The 17253-nt window shown below is 39.4% G+C and overlaps 1 protein-coding gene across 1 annotated transcript in view; it reads left to right on the top strand.

The window, feature by feature from the left end:
• Nucleotides 1-17253, top strand: part of LOC118121298 (inactive N-acetylated-alpha-linked acidic dipeptidase-like protein 2) — a 162823-nt gene that overhangs the window by 138093 nt on the left and 7477 nt on the right. The window contains exon 8 of the mRNA XM_047342998.1: nt 11005-11203. Within this exon, the coding sequence (XP_047198954.1) occupies nt 11005-11203 (199 nt within the window). The remainder of the gene's footprint in view (nt 1-11004; nt 11204-17253) is intronic.

Below are 17253 nucleotides of genomic sequence, written 5' to 3'. Positions count from 1 at the left end.
GCAGTTCTCATATTTGGTCTACAGGGATAACTATAGGGAACTGGCTTTAAAATGATTGTGTATTCTGTATACTACACATTTGCACATCATGTATCTACACTTCATCCCCTAGTGTCATTTTCCTCATGCTTGCATTTAGTTTTGCTATTTTCATCAGCTGCGTGTAATCAGGATGAGGCTGCCTGTGACAGATTTGGGGTTCTTTATTGTTGTTATTAAATTGGTATTAAATTTAATTCCAGGTGACATTATAAACGTCTTTAAGTTATAAATTTGACTTTGTGAAACGTGCAGATACTCTCAGTGCTTTATGTCGAGCAGCTTCTGTTCAACCAGAAAACAGGTGGGAGAGAGCTTTTATCTCTGCTGGTTAAAAATACAGAGAGGCACCAGATGGAGGAGAAAGAAGAGGAGGAGGAAGAGGACAGTGAAATAAATACTTTTTGATGTGTGTGTGATAACACATAGTGGTATAAATAATTCCTCGTGTATTGTTTTTCGTTGAGTGGTTCTCAACCTTTTGGAGTCACTACCCGTCAGAATAATCAGGTTTGTCAGGTGACCCACCAAGAGACACCTCCTGGTGGCCCGAGGCTGGAGCTGGAACTTTCCTGTGAAGCCATTTCCCCATTTTGTTCAATGTGATATTTGTTATTGTTGTTGTGTCCATTCAGAAGCTCATGTGGAAGCTCACTTTGATTTTCACAAACCCTCTATATAAAATATATTCTGAGACAAACTGGTGATACTGGACCAGTAATGTAGCAACGGTTCCCCTTACAATTTCTCTAATCATTTTGTTTTTAATATGGTGACCCGTGGAAATTTTCTCATGACTTCCCTTGGGGTTAGTTCCCCACAGGGTGGAAACTACAGTTTTTTTTCTAAAGGCAATGGTTGCAGGGTAAAAATAAAATTGCAAGGTAGTCTCAGCTGCCAATCATGACTTTTCACCCTGTTTTGTTGCAACAGATAATGAACCACAAATGCACTCAGTAGACCACGTACCTCCGCCAAGGCCCTAGACCCCTTAAATTCAATTAAGCAGTGCCAAATTCCACACACTCATAGATATTAGTTCCCTAAAGATCCCTGAATTATAGGAAAACTATTACAATTTTGAAAAACGCCCCATCTCACAATGTTAAAGATGGTAGAATTCTGGATCCACCCCCTGATGTGGATCACCAAATTTCCATTCTCCTCTGACCCATACTGAACCCTTTCATCAAGTTCCGTGGAAATCTGCTTGGTTGTTTATGTTATATCTTGCTTACAAACCAACCAACATACAAACACGCAGGAGTGAGAACACCACCTCCTTGACAGAGGGTATCAAGCCAAATTTAGCAGTAAAATGAGCACTTAGAACAAACATCAGTGTGATAAGGACTACCTAACATGACAGAAACCATCTTTGACAAAACATGTACTTGGCATGTACTTAAGTTTGGACCATGTTCCATCCACGAACATGCAGGAGGTGGAGTTTTTTTTTTTAATCCATAATGTAGGCAGCCAACAGGGGGAGATCAACGTGATTTGGCTTCACTTTTGGGAGCTGTCTTGTCATCCATCTTTATAAACAGTCTATTTCCTTTCCCTTTTGCTCTGTGTTTTGGGGTTTGAATAACAACACCACTACCAAACTCTGGAGATATATCTCAGAGTATTCTGCATTCCCACATTTGCTCAATGGAAAGAAGAATTTGTCATTTTATTTATATGTAGCTGTCAGCAAAGGTGGCTTTGAAGATTGTTCCTGTCAGAATTTCCTGATATCTGTTACTTATTTTACAAATTCGAGGATGATGTAAATATCGTTTCCCACTTAGCTGCTCATAACTGCAGTGTGAAAGACATGAAGTGAACATGGCATTGAACACCACATGCACCACTCTGACTTTGGCTCTGACAAGCTCTGACAGGCCTACCGTGCCTAGTTACAGTTGCTAAGCTATGGCTGTCCAAATGCTGTTCAGAGGAGGCATTTTGCAAAGGTGCAATTTTGAATAGCAGTTTTATTTTTAAGTTGCTCATATTCTACTTTAAAAAGTTTTACATTTTGTTTTGTAAATTGAGAGACAAGCAGATATGTTTTTGAAAAGTCTGATTCAATAACCCATTGTGAGGAGACCTATTATGTTATAATGCTTATGCTGGAACAGAAGCTGGGTAGGAGACAGCAGGATTTTTAATCCTGACCATGCGAGCTCCATCAAAATTCAACCTTGATTTACATATAACTGCGTTTTATCGCTGAGATATAATTTTAAATGTTCAGGACACATGGTGAGGTGAAAAATAGAGTACAGCTGCTGAAAGTGTCTCTGTGTGGGAGTGAAATGTCAGTGAATGTGATTGAGAGTTTGCCGGCACACAGATTGTGATTGTGGATAAATAAGTGAAGGCGCAGGTTGTGCACATGTGTGTTTATGTGCAGCATCTACACGAGTGGCTGGTGACACGTGTACTTTTGGGGTCTATTTAAACATTATATTTTGGGGAATGTGAAATGGCTGTTTGGGTGTGTGAGTAAAATGCTTGTGTGTGTGTGTGTGTGTGTTTTTGTAAATGTGTGTTTCTGGTCCCTGGGTGTTTTAGAAGCCCCCTGCGGCAGAGGCCCAGTGATATTTAATGGATTCTTCTCAGCCAGCATGAAGTACTGCAGTATTGCACTATTCATGAGTGGCAGTCATGGAGGGGACTCCGATCAAACAACCAGTGCTAATTGAAACCCCAAAAACCTTTTGTTCAACTTCCCATATCGCAATTATCCTTTCTTTTCTCTTTTTTTTAAAATATAAAACTGCCTTTGGTCTTGTCTGATCTGACATAAATCTCCATGAATTTGCTGAAGTGATAGTGCTCAGTAGCAGAGCTTCCTTTGGTCCTCAACAGCACTAACATAGAAAGGTAGAATAGTAAATTGCCGACATGCATGAAGTACAATTCCTCTGCTGTTGTTCACGTTGTATTTTGAAAAATGCCAATTTAGAGGGTATTGTCTAATTTTGCTGTCCTACTTGTGGTAATGCAAATGTATGTTGATTTGTGTGTGAGCTTATTCTTCGATGGGCAATTTAATCAAAACACTGTAAGCATTTGCCTGTGTTGTTGTAACGTTGAATGAAGATACACAGAGCAATTCCACACAACACACCATCAATGCTTGTCCCATTATCCACTTTGAGAAATTAACATTGAACTAGGAAATTGGCCGTCGTAAACAGAGATGACTCACATTCAAAGTAAAAGTTAAAGTCATGAATATAATAACTGGTATACAGGTATTTATCTGCCACTTTTCCCACAACTGAATCAATTAACTCAGTGATTCATATTTGTATGCAACTATCTATTTAAATAGATAATTAATGTAGGGCTACTTAGTTTTATTACTTTGGGTGAATGGTGTGAGTCTGAGTAGAACGTCAAGTTGTGTTGATTTACCATGAACCTTGACTTTATTGCTGGCTCCAGTGTCATGACAATAATGCCTTTAAGTTATCTTTAGTAAAAAGGCAGTTAGTTAGCTACAGTCAGTCCCCCCGTCAAAGATCCCAGGTTTAATCCATTTACAAGAGGGCAGTTAATGATGAGAATAATTCAAACAGGTAACATCAGATCCCTTATGTGGCAGAGTACTGTTCTGAGATCAGATGTAAGTAGAGATATGCCTGGCACTTAAGTACAGTATGTCTAAGCAGGGCTTGACCTGTTCAAGCTAAATCATAAACTACAGTGTGACACACAGTCTGACACTGTGTACGCAAACAGGTTGATTAACAGTGTGTTTACATCAAAGTGTGTGTGTGGGGGGTTTGTGCATGTCAGAGAAACTTGCAATGACATGAAACTTAAGAACAAATATAAACATAAAATGCCTCCATACTGCTCCTGTGGTGTCATCCAAGTGTCTGTAAGCCCGGACATTCAAATGACCTAAATATCCGCTGTGATCGACGCCTGAACACGGCTAGAAACATGGTGTAAATGACGCTGTTTCAGATTGTATGATTTGAACCTGATTAGATTTAAACCTGGACTAGTGTCCACATTGAGGTCTGAATGAGATCTGGTCGCTCTGTCCAGCTTACTCATCCTCACATTCTCCTCATTTGCACAGGTCCAACAAATAACAAACAACAACAAAAAAAGATAAAAGATGGAGAACAGATTAACATTGAAACCATCACAGAAGCAGAATGATTGTGTTTGCTTATTTTTAAAGCATGGGGAGAAGTCTTATCTTCAACAAATGGTCTCATTCTCATTTGCTCCATCCACAAGTGTCTTGACGTCATTTCATTTTGACTTCAATATGATGGCAGTACGGCCCAGTCCACATCCACAGGTTGTTTAAACAGATCAGATCATAATCCGCTCTGAATGCATTGTGGGTGCATTTCCATCGGTACTTCCAAGTGGTCAAACAATTCTACTGCAATCCAATCATGCAAAATGCATTTTACTGGCAGGTGTAAATGTCCTGTGTCCTGGATGAGGCTGATGACCATTGTACCATAGGGACTTTATTGGACCAGTAGGAGACCACACATTCCTTGGTCTCATTCATAGAAGCAGCATCGAAACATAAAAGCATAAAAGAGCAGAGGCAAGATATTGCACCCCCGCGTACATCGGGTTGAAACCGCTGATGAGATGAGCACACAGGAGTATAAACATGTAGTTTCCTGTATCCAATAGGTGGTGCTATGCCTGAATATTATCATGTCACTGAGTGTTGTCTTCGGGACAGGACTCCTGGTAGATCTGACCATGAATGCTCAAAATACAATAACATCCAAATTCCAGACCACACCACAGACCTACTATTCAATCAAAATCACCAATTTGCCAGTCGGCCTGATTACGACTGTTTGTGGAGTTCGTTAATATACGATGACCGGAGATTTCCTGGAAATTGCAGACTTCCTGTTGGGTTTAGGCCAAGGCTCCAAGAGGCTTTTTTGTACATCTGAGTATGATACACATGATACCAATTTGTGTGCATCTAGGTGAAATGTGCCTCGGGGGTGGCACCGACAAGTTTAGCAAGTTTGTGGAACCTTAAACTCCACAATATTGTGATTTATTTTGTCAGAAGAAAAATTATAATTACTTGCTTTACAGTAGGGTCTTTGCACTGCTTGTTGCTGGGGCCCTAATTAGGATTTAAAAGCTTGTATCCACAGGAATAAAGAATGAGGGTCCATTAAACAAACACAGTGCCCAACGCCAACGTCTATTAACATCTGTGATTGTACAAAATACGGAAGTTATTCCATCAAATCAAACTATCTCTGTACAGCTCTGTTGTTTTTCCTCTCTCTTCTCTGCCGCTGTTATCACAGGAGGCCAAGTCCCAACTGAACACCCAAATGCAAACACACTCACACAGGTCCCCGAGTGTCAAAGGATGTGATGGATTACAACAATCAAACAATATTTCATGAGTCCCAGCTGGCTGCAAGGAGCTGGAGCCATTTAAATTTGTAGGAGAGAGCAGTTCTCTTTGTCTATTTTTGTCCCAACTGTCTTCCCCCTGCCTCCGATGAGTCACGCTCTGCTCCCAGCATAATGTGATGCACTCAGATCCAAAAGACGCACACAAAAACATTTCAAGGTTTGTCCATTAAGAAGAGGATTTTGGAAGAAGTTGATTTATAAACTTTTTTTCATTATAACTTGATAATTCTGCACCGATTCTCAGACAGACAACTTTCCACATTACTCAAAATCAAATATCACGGCCCCAATCTTAGTGCCAAATAAACTTTCACAGGAAGTCTGTGAAATACTAAATGGTGCTTTCATTATTTTTCTTTTCAGAAAGCTTACATGTACTCTACTTCTTTTCTCTTATTATGTCTTACATGGTCAGGAACAGCTCCTTTTTTTCTGTCTTGCTGAATGGACCTTTTTAGGACTAAGTAGTCACTTATCACCGAGCAGAATATAAATGTTGGATACTTTTTCATAATTTTCTCCAACTCACCCTGTACACTGAAGCAGGGTATTGTTTGTTTGCGTGTGTGTGTGTGTGTGTGTGTGTGTGTGGAAAGCACAGGGGCAGATTTCCACCAAATTTTCAAAAGATATTTCAGCAAATCATTAAAAGGCAATTAAAAAGCTTGTATTGACCAGAAAATGATCATGATGTCATGTTACATAAGTGACGTCATGAAGAAGTCACAATGAAGTCATAAAATGACATCATGCAAAGTTTAAAAAACACATTTGTCCAGACCCCTCTGCTTCCTATAGGTCCGTAGACAGAACAGATTTATGAACATGTGGAAGGAACGATGTCATCATGGCTTAAAATAAATAATATATAACCCACTATAATAACTTACTATAATAAATCAGAATATAAAATCATATACTGTAGTAATTCATTAACATTTGCAACTGATAAGGCTTGACGTGATCTACAACTGATTTAGATTAACCAATCCTTTTTAATCATCTGCTTTTGATGTCGTGACGATTACATTATGTAGAAAGTTAGCATTTTGTGATTTGGGTTTACGCAATGCGCACACAGGCTATACATAGCCTCTCTGATGTGTTTAATTAAAATGTTAATATCTGTGCATGCATGGCAGTTATGGTGTAGTTATGGATAAGGACTGATCAAGGCTACATAAAATTAAAAAAACTGCAATAAATGTATCTAACCTTACGTAACCTTATTTGCTAGTATAGTGCTCATTCTAAACTTGCCTGTTTGGAATGGTCTTTTATCTTGGCCTTTGTTAATGCTCCAGAGCTACTTCAGAATTAGTGCGTCCTCCTCAAACTGTTCTACAACATGCTGCCGCCTGTTTATATTCATTTTAATAAAATCAAACTTATCACGTGTCCAAATCACACCTAATTCGACACTGTGCTTTACGGAAGGGCACAAGATATGTGATCCACATACAGTTCTGTTTGTAGAATAAGTAGAGGGATCCATCTCTCATGGTGAGAACCATGACTAACTGGGGGTAGTGAGACAGAAATAAAATAAAACTTTTTAGATCATGGCAAATTCTTACTACTACCTGGAACCAGGTTGCAGCCCAGTCAACGAGAATGACTAATCTAGTTTAACCAAATCCACACACAGAGAAGAAGGTATACCATGTTCTAAATCTGAAATAAATCATACATTGAAATTTGCTACAGACCAAGTGAAGTACATGGATTTAAAAATGTATTGGAATTATGGAAATATATACTGTTTTACCTTCAGGCTAAGTGTTACCTTGCATAGAAAAACTTGGATGGACTGATGATTCACCAGTTCAGAAGCCAATGAATCAAAGTTCCTGATACCATTTGCCATCGGTATCAGTAGCTGTAGAGCTTCAACAGTGCAGCACGATGAGCCCATATCTCTATCTTGATAGCACAAGCTACTGTATATGTGATAGCCTGCAAACCACTGCAATGCAAATGTGCTTCACAGACACCTCTGCACTGATACATCCTCGTGTTTGTTTGAGACACATCACTGCACCACGTATGGAAATAAATGTTGATTAAGTTTTTCCAGTGGTCACTCAGATTTACAGACAGGTGCTATTCTTTCAGTAGTTCAAGACCAAAGAAGGACATCATGACTGCTCCCCTAAAGTGAAACTATAGCAGTATAGGCTGCCTCCTCCATGCTAGTGGATGGAACATGGAACAAACGACAACAAGTCAAAATATGACAATTCTTTCTTTTGTCTTTTTCTCAAAGATCATTTCTGTCGTTTAGTTATTATCACACTGATGTTTGTCCAAGTGATTACCTTTCTGGTACATTTGGTTTTAATTACTTATTTGAGATTATATTAATGGGGGGGCAACGGTATGATTGATAGCTGATTGGTTGAGTGCATGAGCTGATAGGACGTTGCTACAGTGTCTCCATCCCCCTATCGCTACTGTGTAGGCTCCAAAAGACATTTGTGACAAATGTGGCTTCATTTGTGGATAGTGGGAGGAAGTGGAGACACGTCGTCCATCTTTATATACAATGTACGTTCAAGACTTTGTGAACAGCACATCATTTCAACCTTATATAATCATAGATATTGTCAGTGAGAGACATGTTATAAGGATTTCTCCTGGCGTGCAGAATAACAAGCAGTAATATTATTGTGCTCATGTATTTGCAAAGATTTTTCGCAATGCTGGATGTAAACCATGTAGAGATGAGCACCTGACCATGAATCTTTGTCTTCATACAGACAGTAAACAGCATATATCAGCCTTTCCAAAGACGAGGCCACTGGATTCAGCCAGATGTAATTTATTAGAGGCAGGAATACAAGCCAATTAACTGCAAATCTAAGGTAGTTGATTCAAAGTGCCAAGTGTAATGTAAAACTAAGCCAGCTTTGTGTTGACAGGCTAATGAGGATAGCATTGTTGTGTAGTAGTATTTTATTTGTGTGTGTGTGTGTCTGTGACACTCACGGTGTGGGGACCTATTTCTCTTTAGACATGTTCCGAGGCTGTGGAAGGGTTAAGTGTAGGTTCACTGAAAGTAAGGTTAAGGTTAAAGTAAGGGTTAGAATTAGATAAGTAGTAGCTCTGGTTGAGTCTCCATAAAATGAATATCTAGTGAAGGTCCATGCAGTAATCTCTCTGTGTGTGTGTGTGTGTGTGTGTGTGCGTGTGTGTGTGTGTGTGTGCGTGTGCGTGTGTGTATTAATGTGCGTGTGTGTGTGTATTTTTGTGTGCATGTGTCTGTGTGTTGAGACCAGTGGAGGAAATTGATTGGTAGCTACAAGTGAGAAAGGAGAGCGTCTGTTTGATTTATTATAATGAGTGTAGGCTTGTATGAGGATTTAAAAGCATGAGAGGAAAGTTTAAAGTGATTCTCTGCGATGAACTTTGAGGGTGCAACTCAGGACGTGTAAAGCTCAGTGTCAGCGCTGCATGTGATTTCTAATTTGGCTGGTACCATGATGCCAAACACACGACCAGCAGCATGTCAGCATGCCTCATGCCTGTCATCTCAGCAGGTGGGTGGGGCTTGTTGAAGCTAATTAAACATTTCCAGCAGTGGAGTCTGTCAGATTTAACGATTTCCTGATGAATTATATGATACACCACATGTCTATTTATTATATGTACCAGCTTCTCCTGGCAGGGTCACAGGAAGCCGATGCCAGCTTACAACAGGCGGGTTGATCAGTGGCTAAAGTTGTGTTGATCCATTCTATCAAAGTCATCTATGTCACTGCAAAAGTAAACAAGGTTAAAGAGAACTACAGCTGGAGAGAATGGTGGGGGAGAGGTAACCTAGTTGTTAACAGCTGCTTATCCTCTTATCCCCTCTGGTTTAAAGAATGCTTGTACTACTGCATGGAAACATGTCTGTGTATTGTTACACACTGAGATCAGGTCCAGGGGGGGCCAGTTAATAGAGGATGCACCAAGCTTAATTCTGAGTCAGCAGCATATTCAAATCACTGAATATGTGAAATAACTAAATTCATTTCGGACTTTTAAAATGTTTTTACACAGGGGAGTCTATATTCATACGTTATTAATTATTACACATGCTTCAGCTGGAAGTTCACTGCAAAACAGCAACTCTTTCTTTTGTTTTCATTGGTGCATATTTGACACATTGGTTCCACAACAGGCACCTCCATCCTCCCAGTCTGGTGCCTCCTCACTTTGGGGAGGCACCTCCATCCTCCCAGTCTGGTGCCTCCTCACTTTGGGGAGGCACCTCCATCCTCCCAGTCTGGTGCCTCCTCACTTTGGGCGGTGGCGGCCTCTTCCTCCTCCATGCACCATATTGTATTGAAGCTCATTTAACACACTTTCAATACAGTTTTCTTACATATCTCTCAGATTATTGTCTTGTAGTTGTCCTCACTGGTTGATTTTGACTAGGATGTTTTGATTCTGCTCTCTCGACCAGACTGCACACAAAAATCCAGAAGTGCATGTTTGCAAGTCTGCCAGTGATGTAAAAGTGGTCGGGCTTTTGGAAACAAAAGATTGAGTTCATCTTGGTCCTGGCAACTTGGTAACAATGAGCGGGTTGAAAAGTTCCCATTCAATGAAGCAGTTGATTATTAATGAGACATTTCGCTGAAGTATTCCACTTGTTTAAGAAATGTCTTGGGTTTAATATCAGTGTTTCAACAAGATGGAGACACAGTGCCGGCTCTTTGAGCTCTGACTTTATTCAACCTCTTCCTTTGTACATCTACACATTGCATGGTAGCATTATAGGACACGCCTATTCATTAGTACAATTTGATCCATTATTAGCTCCAACGGTCCAGGCTAACACGTGACAACACCACAACAATTAAGGAGCTGTCATTAGCTGGATGATTATAGGCTATGGCCACATTTTAAATATGTGCTGTAATATATTTGCACAGCTGGAACTGTAATAGAAGCAGTAGAAGATCGATAAGCTGTGCTCTCAATATAGCCCCACTCTCGGGTCAAAGGTCATTGTGAATCTCACGAAGCACATTTTATCCTGGTGAACATGGTAATTCAGAAACTGCCTTAAAGGAATCCCTGGAAGTATGACCTGGTCAGAATTCAGTGGTCAAAGGTCAGGGTAGCTGTGTAAACGTTGTATCAGAAATGCCCAGAGATAATTTTATTGCATCAGGCACAAATATTCACGAAGATCTAAAGTTGACCTGATTAGAATATAGCCGAAGGTCACTGTGAACTAACAATACACATTCTTGGCCTCGTGAATGTGATATCTCAGGTCTACCTTGAGGGAATTTCTCAAAATTTTGCAGAAACTGCAGAGGTTTTGTTGAGAGATTTTTAGTTTTAAGACCACAATGTTAACAAAACCACAACATCTGCCTTTCAATTTAAGTGTATTTTCCACATCTAGTTCTTTTACCCAATGCTTTTACATGTAAGTCAGCTTCTACAGAAACTGACATTTACATACCCTTTAAAGGAGAGTGTTTTTCATGTGTTGTTTCTGTTTACTTTATCTCCCCCCATATACGTGCCCAGACAAAAGCGTGATATCTCCGTCCATGCTGTCCTCAGCCGCCTCCTTGAGAGACCACGCAGCTTTCTTCCAGTCAGAAACGATGCGGCCAGCCAATGACCCCAAAGAGCGCGACCCCTCCCACGTGCGAATGCTGAACGATGTGCTACGTGACCTGGAGAAGAGCTTCATCATCCCACAGACGCCGCCTGGAGTTTACAGGTAGGAGGGAAGTTGCACTCTCAGAGATGTAACAGTGGTGTAGTGTTGTTGCATGTATAATGTCAGCCTGCTCCCATTCAAACACTCAGTAGTAGTGATGGCTGGCCATGACATTTATTATAATTTTAGAAATGTACACATTTTCTATACTCTCCCTCCAGCAAAAAGAAAAAAATAGATAAACTTCCCCCCTTTCTGACCTCCTCCCATTCTCCTGATATATTTTTCACAGAGTGCCTAAATCAGACATAGCCCCATGCTGTGTCAGCCATTATTAAAATTCCCCCATCCTCGATCTATCTTTCATCGGGCGGATCCACATCTTTTTCAACTTGTTCTACATACGGAGCAGAACAGCAACACTGTGACATAGAACTTGAGCTTCACACTGAACACATATTTATTCCTGCTCACAAAGAAAAATATAACATGTAAATAAATAACACGCAACTGTGATTGTTTTTTTTTTTGAAGCAGCAGCTTTTCAGGGCAGAGCAGCAGTAATTCATCGGCTGTGCACAGTCCATGCACTGCACAAGAAAGAGAGAGCTGCGGATTGGTTGATGGAGTTATCTTAATCAATCGCTCCAGCTAAAGAATAAAATAAAAACAACTATAAATCATTTCAAATCACATGAGCTTGACTGATGGTGGGGACTCATAACAGTAACACCCCTGTTCTGTCTGATTTTAGCGTCCACGCTGTCAGGTATACATTTACACTCACACACACACATACAAAGCTCTTAGCCATATACTTTTCCACTAGATTCGAACAGAATAAATGGCCTCTGCTGTTCAGTGTTATTCACAGTTTATGGCAGTAATTGACATGTTAATTGTCCTAGACTTTCATTAGCATCCAAACTCAAATTAGCTGCTCCATCATGCTTGGAGAGCATTAAGACTTAATAGTACTCATTTGTAAAGGAAGTTACCATTCCCTCACAAGACTGAGACAATTAGACTGAGAGCACTAAGCAGTCTTTGATACATTTTTTAGCTTTAACTGTTGATATTGTTTTTCCCAAACAAAATCGAAAGTACATTGTAAGCAACATCAAAACATTGTTGTGACATTCATGTGGCACAGCAGTGCAAATGCCTGTTATTTGTATACTTATGGTTGTGTGCATGCTTCCTTTGTCCCTTAGCAACCATTACTTCATGACATTGTATACTAAGACTTTAAATGCCTTTTCAGAGAATCTCGTCCATCTGTATTTGGCAAGTCAGGGCAGACCTTTTTCAGTTTGTGGTTTAGCTGTAAATACTCTGAATCGGAGGTGCAGTCGCCGCTGCCACTGAAAGGAGATTTGAGATAAGAAGTAGTCTTTGTCACTAAGAAGGTCAGTGGATGGACCTGCTGCGTTTCCTGGGGGATTTAAACTCTGACTCAACTTTAAATGTCTTTTTTAACTGTAGTTGTATAAAACGTAATTTTGAACAACTGCTTTTTTGCTCAATGAAAGCACTGGCATTGAGTCCACTATCAATGAAAGCAAAAATCCATATATTTAAAACGATAGATTTAAACAGCATTAAATTATCTCACATGTTACAAACCTTGTTTTAAATTTTAAAACTATTATTACCTGCTCAAAAAACATGCATTTTTACGAATAAACCAGGTACACACTAAGAAATACAGGAACAGGAATGGACCTTAAAGAGTACAAAGGCTTTGTCGCCCCAGCTAATGGCCCTTTACAGCACATTTACAATTATTCCCCTAAATTTATAAAAAAAAACTGATTCGATTAAAATCTTTTTTTTATATGTATTTACACATACAGCAGTGCATGTTTGAAAAAAATTTAACAATATTATTATTAAGTACAGAACCTTAAAACAATTGACGCATGATGATCTAGCACAAAAGGTTCATCACTGTGAGGAAGTTACCAGCAGGGGCTTGTCTCCCTCTTCCACAACACTGACAATGTGCCTCTGAATGAAGGTCAGAGTTTTTCTGGTGTGGTGGGTATGAAATGTTAAAAGAAAAATACATACAATACTAAAGGCTGTTATTAAGGCTTCATCAAGGCCTGTGCACTGGAACACGCCTACTCTATCCACTTTCACCACACTTAACCTTCTTTCAGTGAACGCCATCTTCCGTCATTGTCCATCAGTGGTATGGTTGGATAGGTTGAAACACGATACCCCTGCAGAAAAGAAAAATAGACAAAGGAATGAACTTTGATGATTAACAGCACCTCAGTTAATACACCTTTGGGAATTAATTTCTTTGGCAAGTGCATATCTACTATGTAACATTACGAGATTAATGTTACAATTTATGCATTTGCAGAACACAAACTTGACATTTGATGGTGCACTTCTTGTTATTGCATACTGAAATCTAATATTCTGAAAAATCTTTTTACTAAGCTTTTAAACAGGTGGGCTTAGATAGACAGACAGAGACAGACACAGACAGAGAGAGACAGACAGACTCCGACAGACAGAAAGAGACAGACACAGACAGACTTGAAAACTAATGACGTGTGATAGCCTCTTGTCATTAGATTTGAGCAACCATATCATGATCATACAACATTATTTTTAAAAAACATTTATCCTTTGAAATGTAACGACTAGCTGAGATAACTAAAATACACTCCCAGTTATTTATGGAGTTAATAAAATTAGCCTCCCACCAGCCCTCGCCACACAGACCAAGATCTGAATGTAAACATATCAGTAACTTGCTTAATAAACCCAACTCTTTTTTAAAATAAAAATTTGCATGCATCATTTGCCTGAACCTTAAGCTTGTAAAAGGTGCAAGTATGTACCCTTTGCTGTCAGCAATGACTTTACACCTTCAAAATCATAAAAGGTCCACAGTTATCATGCTTGAGACCATTTCCGTATCTTACAGGGTGCTTTTCTGACAAATGTACCTTCAGGTACAGAAATTATACCCCTCTTTTTTTGTGTTTACAAAACTAAAAGTGCTTTAGCTCTGCAGGTATTAAATTCCTCAAATGAATAATTAGCACCAGTAAAACTCATTGACACCATAAATTCAATTATCTGCCAACAACATAACAAAAACTAACTTTTTTTCATTTAGCTAAACTGGGGTCTTCATTAAGCATGTTGGATGTCTTCAATATGTCAGTTATAGCCATTGACTAATTCCAGGCTTGGAATGTCCACTACACCTCTGACCTGTGGTGTTACCCAAAGCTCTATCCTTGGCCCACTGTTGCTCTCTTCCTACATGCTTCAGCTAGATAACCTCATCTGCTAACGCAAGATTAATTACTGTTAGGTGGCTGACACACCGATCTACAATATCCTCTGATGTCTGGATGTACCAAAACTTTCTTTAACCAGGCTGGGCACAAAAAGTACGACTGCCAGATGAAGGCTCTGACCCAAGCTGTAGTACAGCCCATAGACAGAATGGATGTGTATTTCTGCCCATTAACACATCATGTCATGGGAATGACATTAAGCTTTGTGTGACTTTCACTAGAGTAAATACACAGAAACTAATAAAAGGCACACACATACACACTTGTGGCTCTGTGTAATATTGCAGTAAAAAAAAAACTAATAATATAAACAGAGAACACTATAAATTATGTTGGCAGTTTCAATATGCAAGCAACAATAAAAACAAAATACTGTATTACTATAATAACCGAGACTTGGCTGAGATTGATTTGGACCTCAAAAAGTGTGTGTGTGTGTGTGTGTGTGTGTGTGTGTGTGTGTGTGTGTGTGTGTGTGTGTGTGTGTGTGTGTGTGTGTGTGTGTGTGTGTGTGTGTGTGTGTGTGTGTGTGTGTGTGTGTGTGTGTGTGTGTGTGTGTGTGTGTGTGTGTGTGTTGTTAAGCTATCTTACTGACAGCATACCGAAATCCTTCACATCCCAGCCAGGTCACGTAAGGACCAGGTACCAGGGAGACTGACAGGTATACAATGCCAAGGGGGGAAATGTTCCAGTAACACAGAGTATGAGTAATATAAACATTAGTAGTGTGAGAGAAAGCCACCTCGCAAGCACATTAATGGAAAACACAAAGGTAAAATGCACAACACAACTGCAAAAACCACAACTCGAATGCAAGAGCCATACAACTGACACAACAGAGGTGAGTGAAGGATGTTGAACATGCAATGAGAACAGTCACCTTCTGCGTTCAAGCGTGCCACTATTTTACTTGCATTGTGTTTCCGTTGTGTGGCTTTTTTGCATTCATGTTGTGGCATTTGCAGTTAGGTTGTGGCTTTTGTAGTTGTCTTGTCAGTTTTGCTTTCATGATGTGACTTTTGCTTTCGTGTTTTCCTATAATGTGCTTGTGTGAGATGTCTCTGCCACTGTAGAAAGAGGAGCAACACTGATTCTACCAGAAAGAGATAAACAAAGAGTTGCATGGAGTTGTTGATGTTAATCGAATGCTCAGACTGAGACTGGTGAAAGAGGCCTCCAGCAAAGTTAACTTTCATTCACACTAGTTGTTACACAAAAATCACTGAAGTCCGACAAACCAAATACACACCGGTACACCAGTAGTGCCCATTTACCTACTAGTTTTCTTTGGAAAGACCTGAACTTGCAAGGCAACTTGTCCAACTTCTTCCAACTGCATCAGCGATGGCTTTGGTAATACATCTATCAAGTCCAGCCTGATTTGCCCTTTTTATTTGCACATGTTACATTTATAACCCGGGTGTATCCAGTAGACTTAATCAAGGGCAACACATGCATTAAGCCCCACCGGTTGGCTGTGTATTTGACTGCATCAAACCTAGATGGAATTGGAAATGATTGATCTTTGGCTTCAATGTTTATTTCCATTGCTCTAGTTTAATATGTTTTGGACACTGAAGAGGCTCAAGTTACTAACTGTGGTACTGGATTGTATGAATCATTCAGATCTTAGATGCTGCAGAAGGAATTATGTTTCTATTCTGTCCCTTGTGCAAACATGCAGGGCTTACAGTAGATTTGAGAGTAAGTAGGTTGAGTATGTAAATGTATGTAGCACCTTTAAAACCATTGCTGCAATATGCTTAGCACATGCAAAGGTTAAAAGAAACGTAACAAAAGCAACATTTCTGCCATGGGCTTTACTAGTAGGAACCGAAGATGGTGTCTACAAACCATTACATTTATTTTTTAGAGACAATCAGGAAAAATGTTTCATTCATGATTTTACAACTCCTGTATAATGCAAGTGATTTGGGGATTTGAAAATGGAAATATACATTTTAATAGTTTTTTTTGAAGATACATTAATGGTTTTGGAAGTGAAAGAAGTGGACTGTGTCTTTCAAAATTAATATGCTAATGTATGCTAACTAATATGGCTTTGAAAACCAAAAAAGGAACTACATTTCCCCCTGGCCCAAAACAATGTTGGTGTTTTTCACTGAAAAGTAATAACAATAAAAAGTTATTACTTTGACCCACATATTTTGGATTTGGAAATTAATTCATGTATTCCTTTTTCGAAGTCAGCACACTGAATTTGAACAGTGCAAGTTCTGGAAATGGTCGATTGTGGATCATGGATCGTGAATTGTGGTGGTAGCTGATCAGGGGTTATGATTACAACTAGATTGCTTAGATATACAATATGCCTATATTCACTTATACTACTTTTAATGGCAATGCAGCTATCGTTTCAATTACCATTACTGCTCCCTTCATCTCTGTCAGACATGTTCTTTTGCATTAATACTTGAAATATAAATTAAAATAGTTTTTTGGGTAGTCTTTCCTCACTCTTGTTGAGGCGTAAGATGATGGGACAGAGGATTTCACACCTTGTTTAGCCCTAAGAGGCAAATTGCGATTTGTGAATATGAGCTGTACGAATAAAATTTGATTGATTGCTTCAGTGTGATCAGTGTGCTGGTTCCAATAACAAATATGCCAGTTTCCGAAACCAATAAGGAACCTTTACATTTCCTCTCAGACGTTACAGACTGTAACAGGTGTGTGTACATTTGGATTGAAAACCCAATATATCAACTGTGTGTATTGGTTTTGGAGGTTGTGCAACACAATGGAACTTCTCTGTACATA

This window comes from Hippoglossus stenolepis, chromosome 14 (genome assembly GCF_022539355.2).
Source record: "Hippoglossus stenolepis isolate QCI-W04-F060 chromosome 14, HSTE1.2, whole genome shotgun sequence".
In the NCBI taxonomy this organism is placed as follows: domain Eukaryota; kingdom Metazoa; phylum Chordata; class Actinopteri; order Pleuronectiformes; family Pleuronectidae; genus Hippoglossus; species Hippoglossus stenolepis.
The sequence above is the reverse complement of the archived record's forward strand: the minus strand, read 5'-3'. Positions and strand labels throughout refer to the sequence as shown.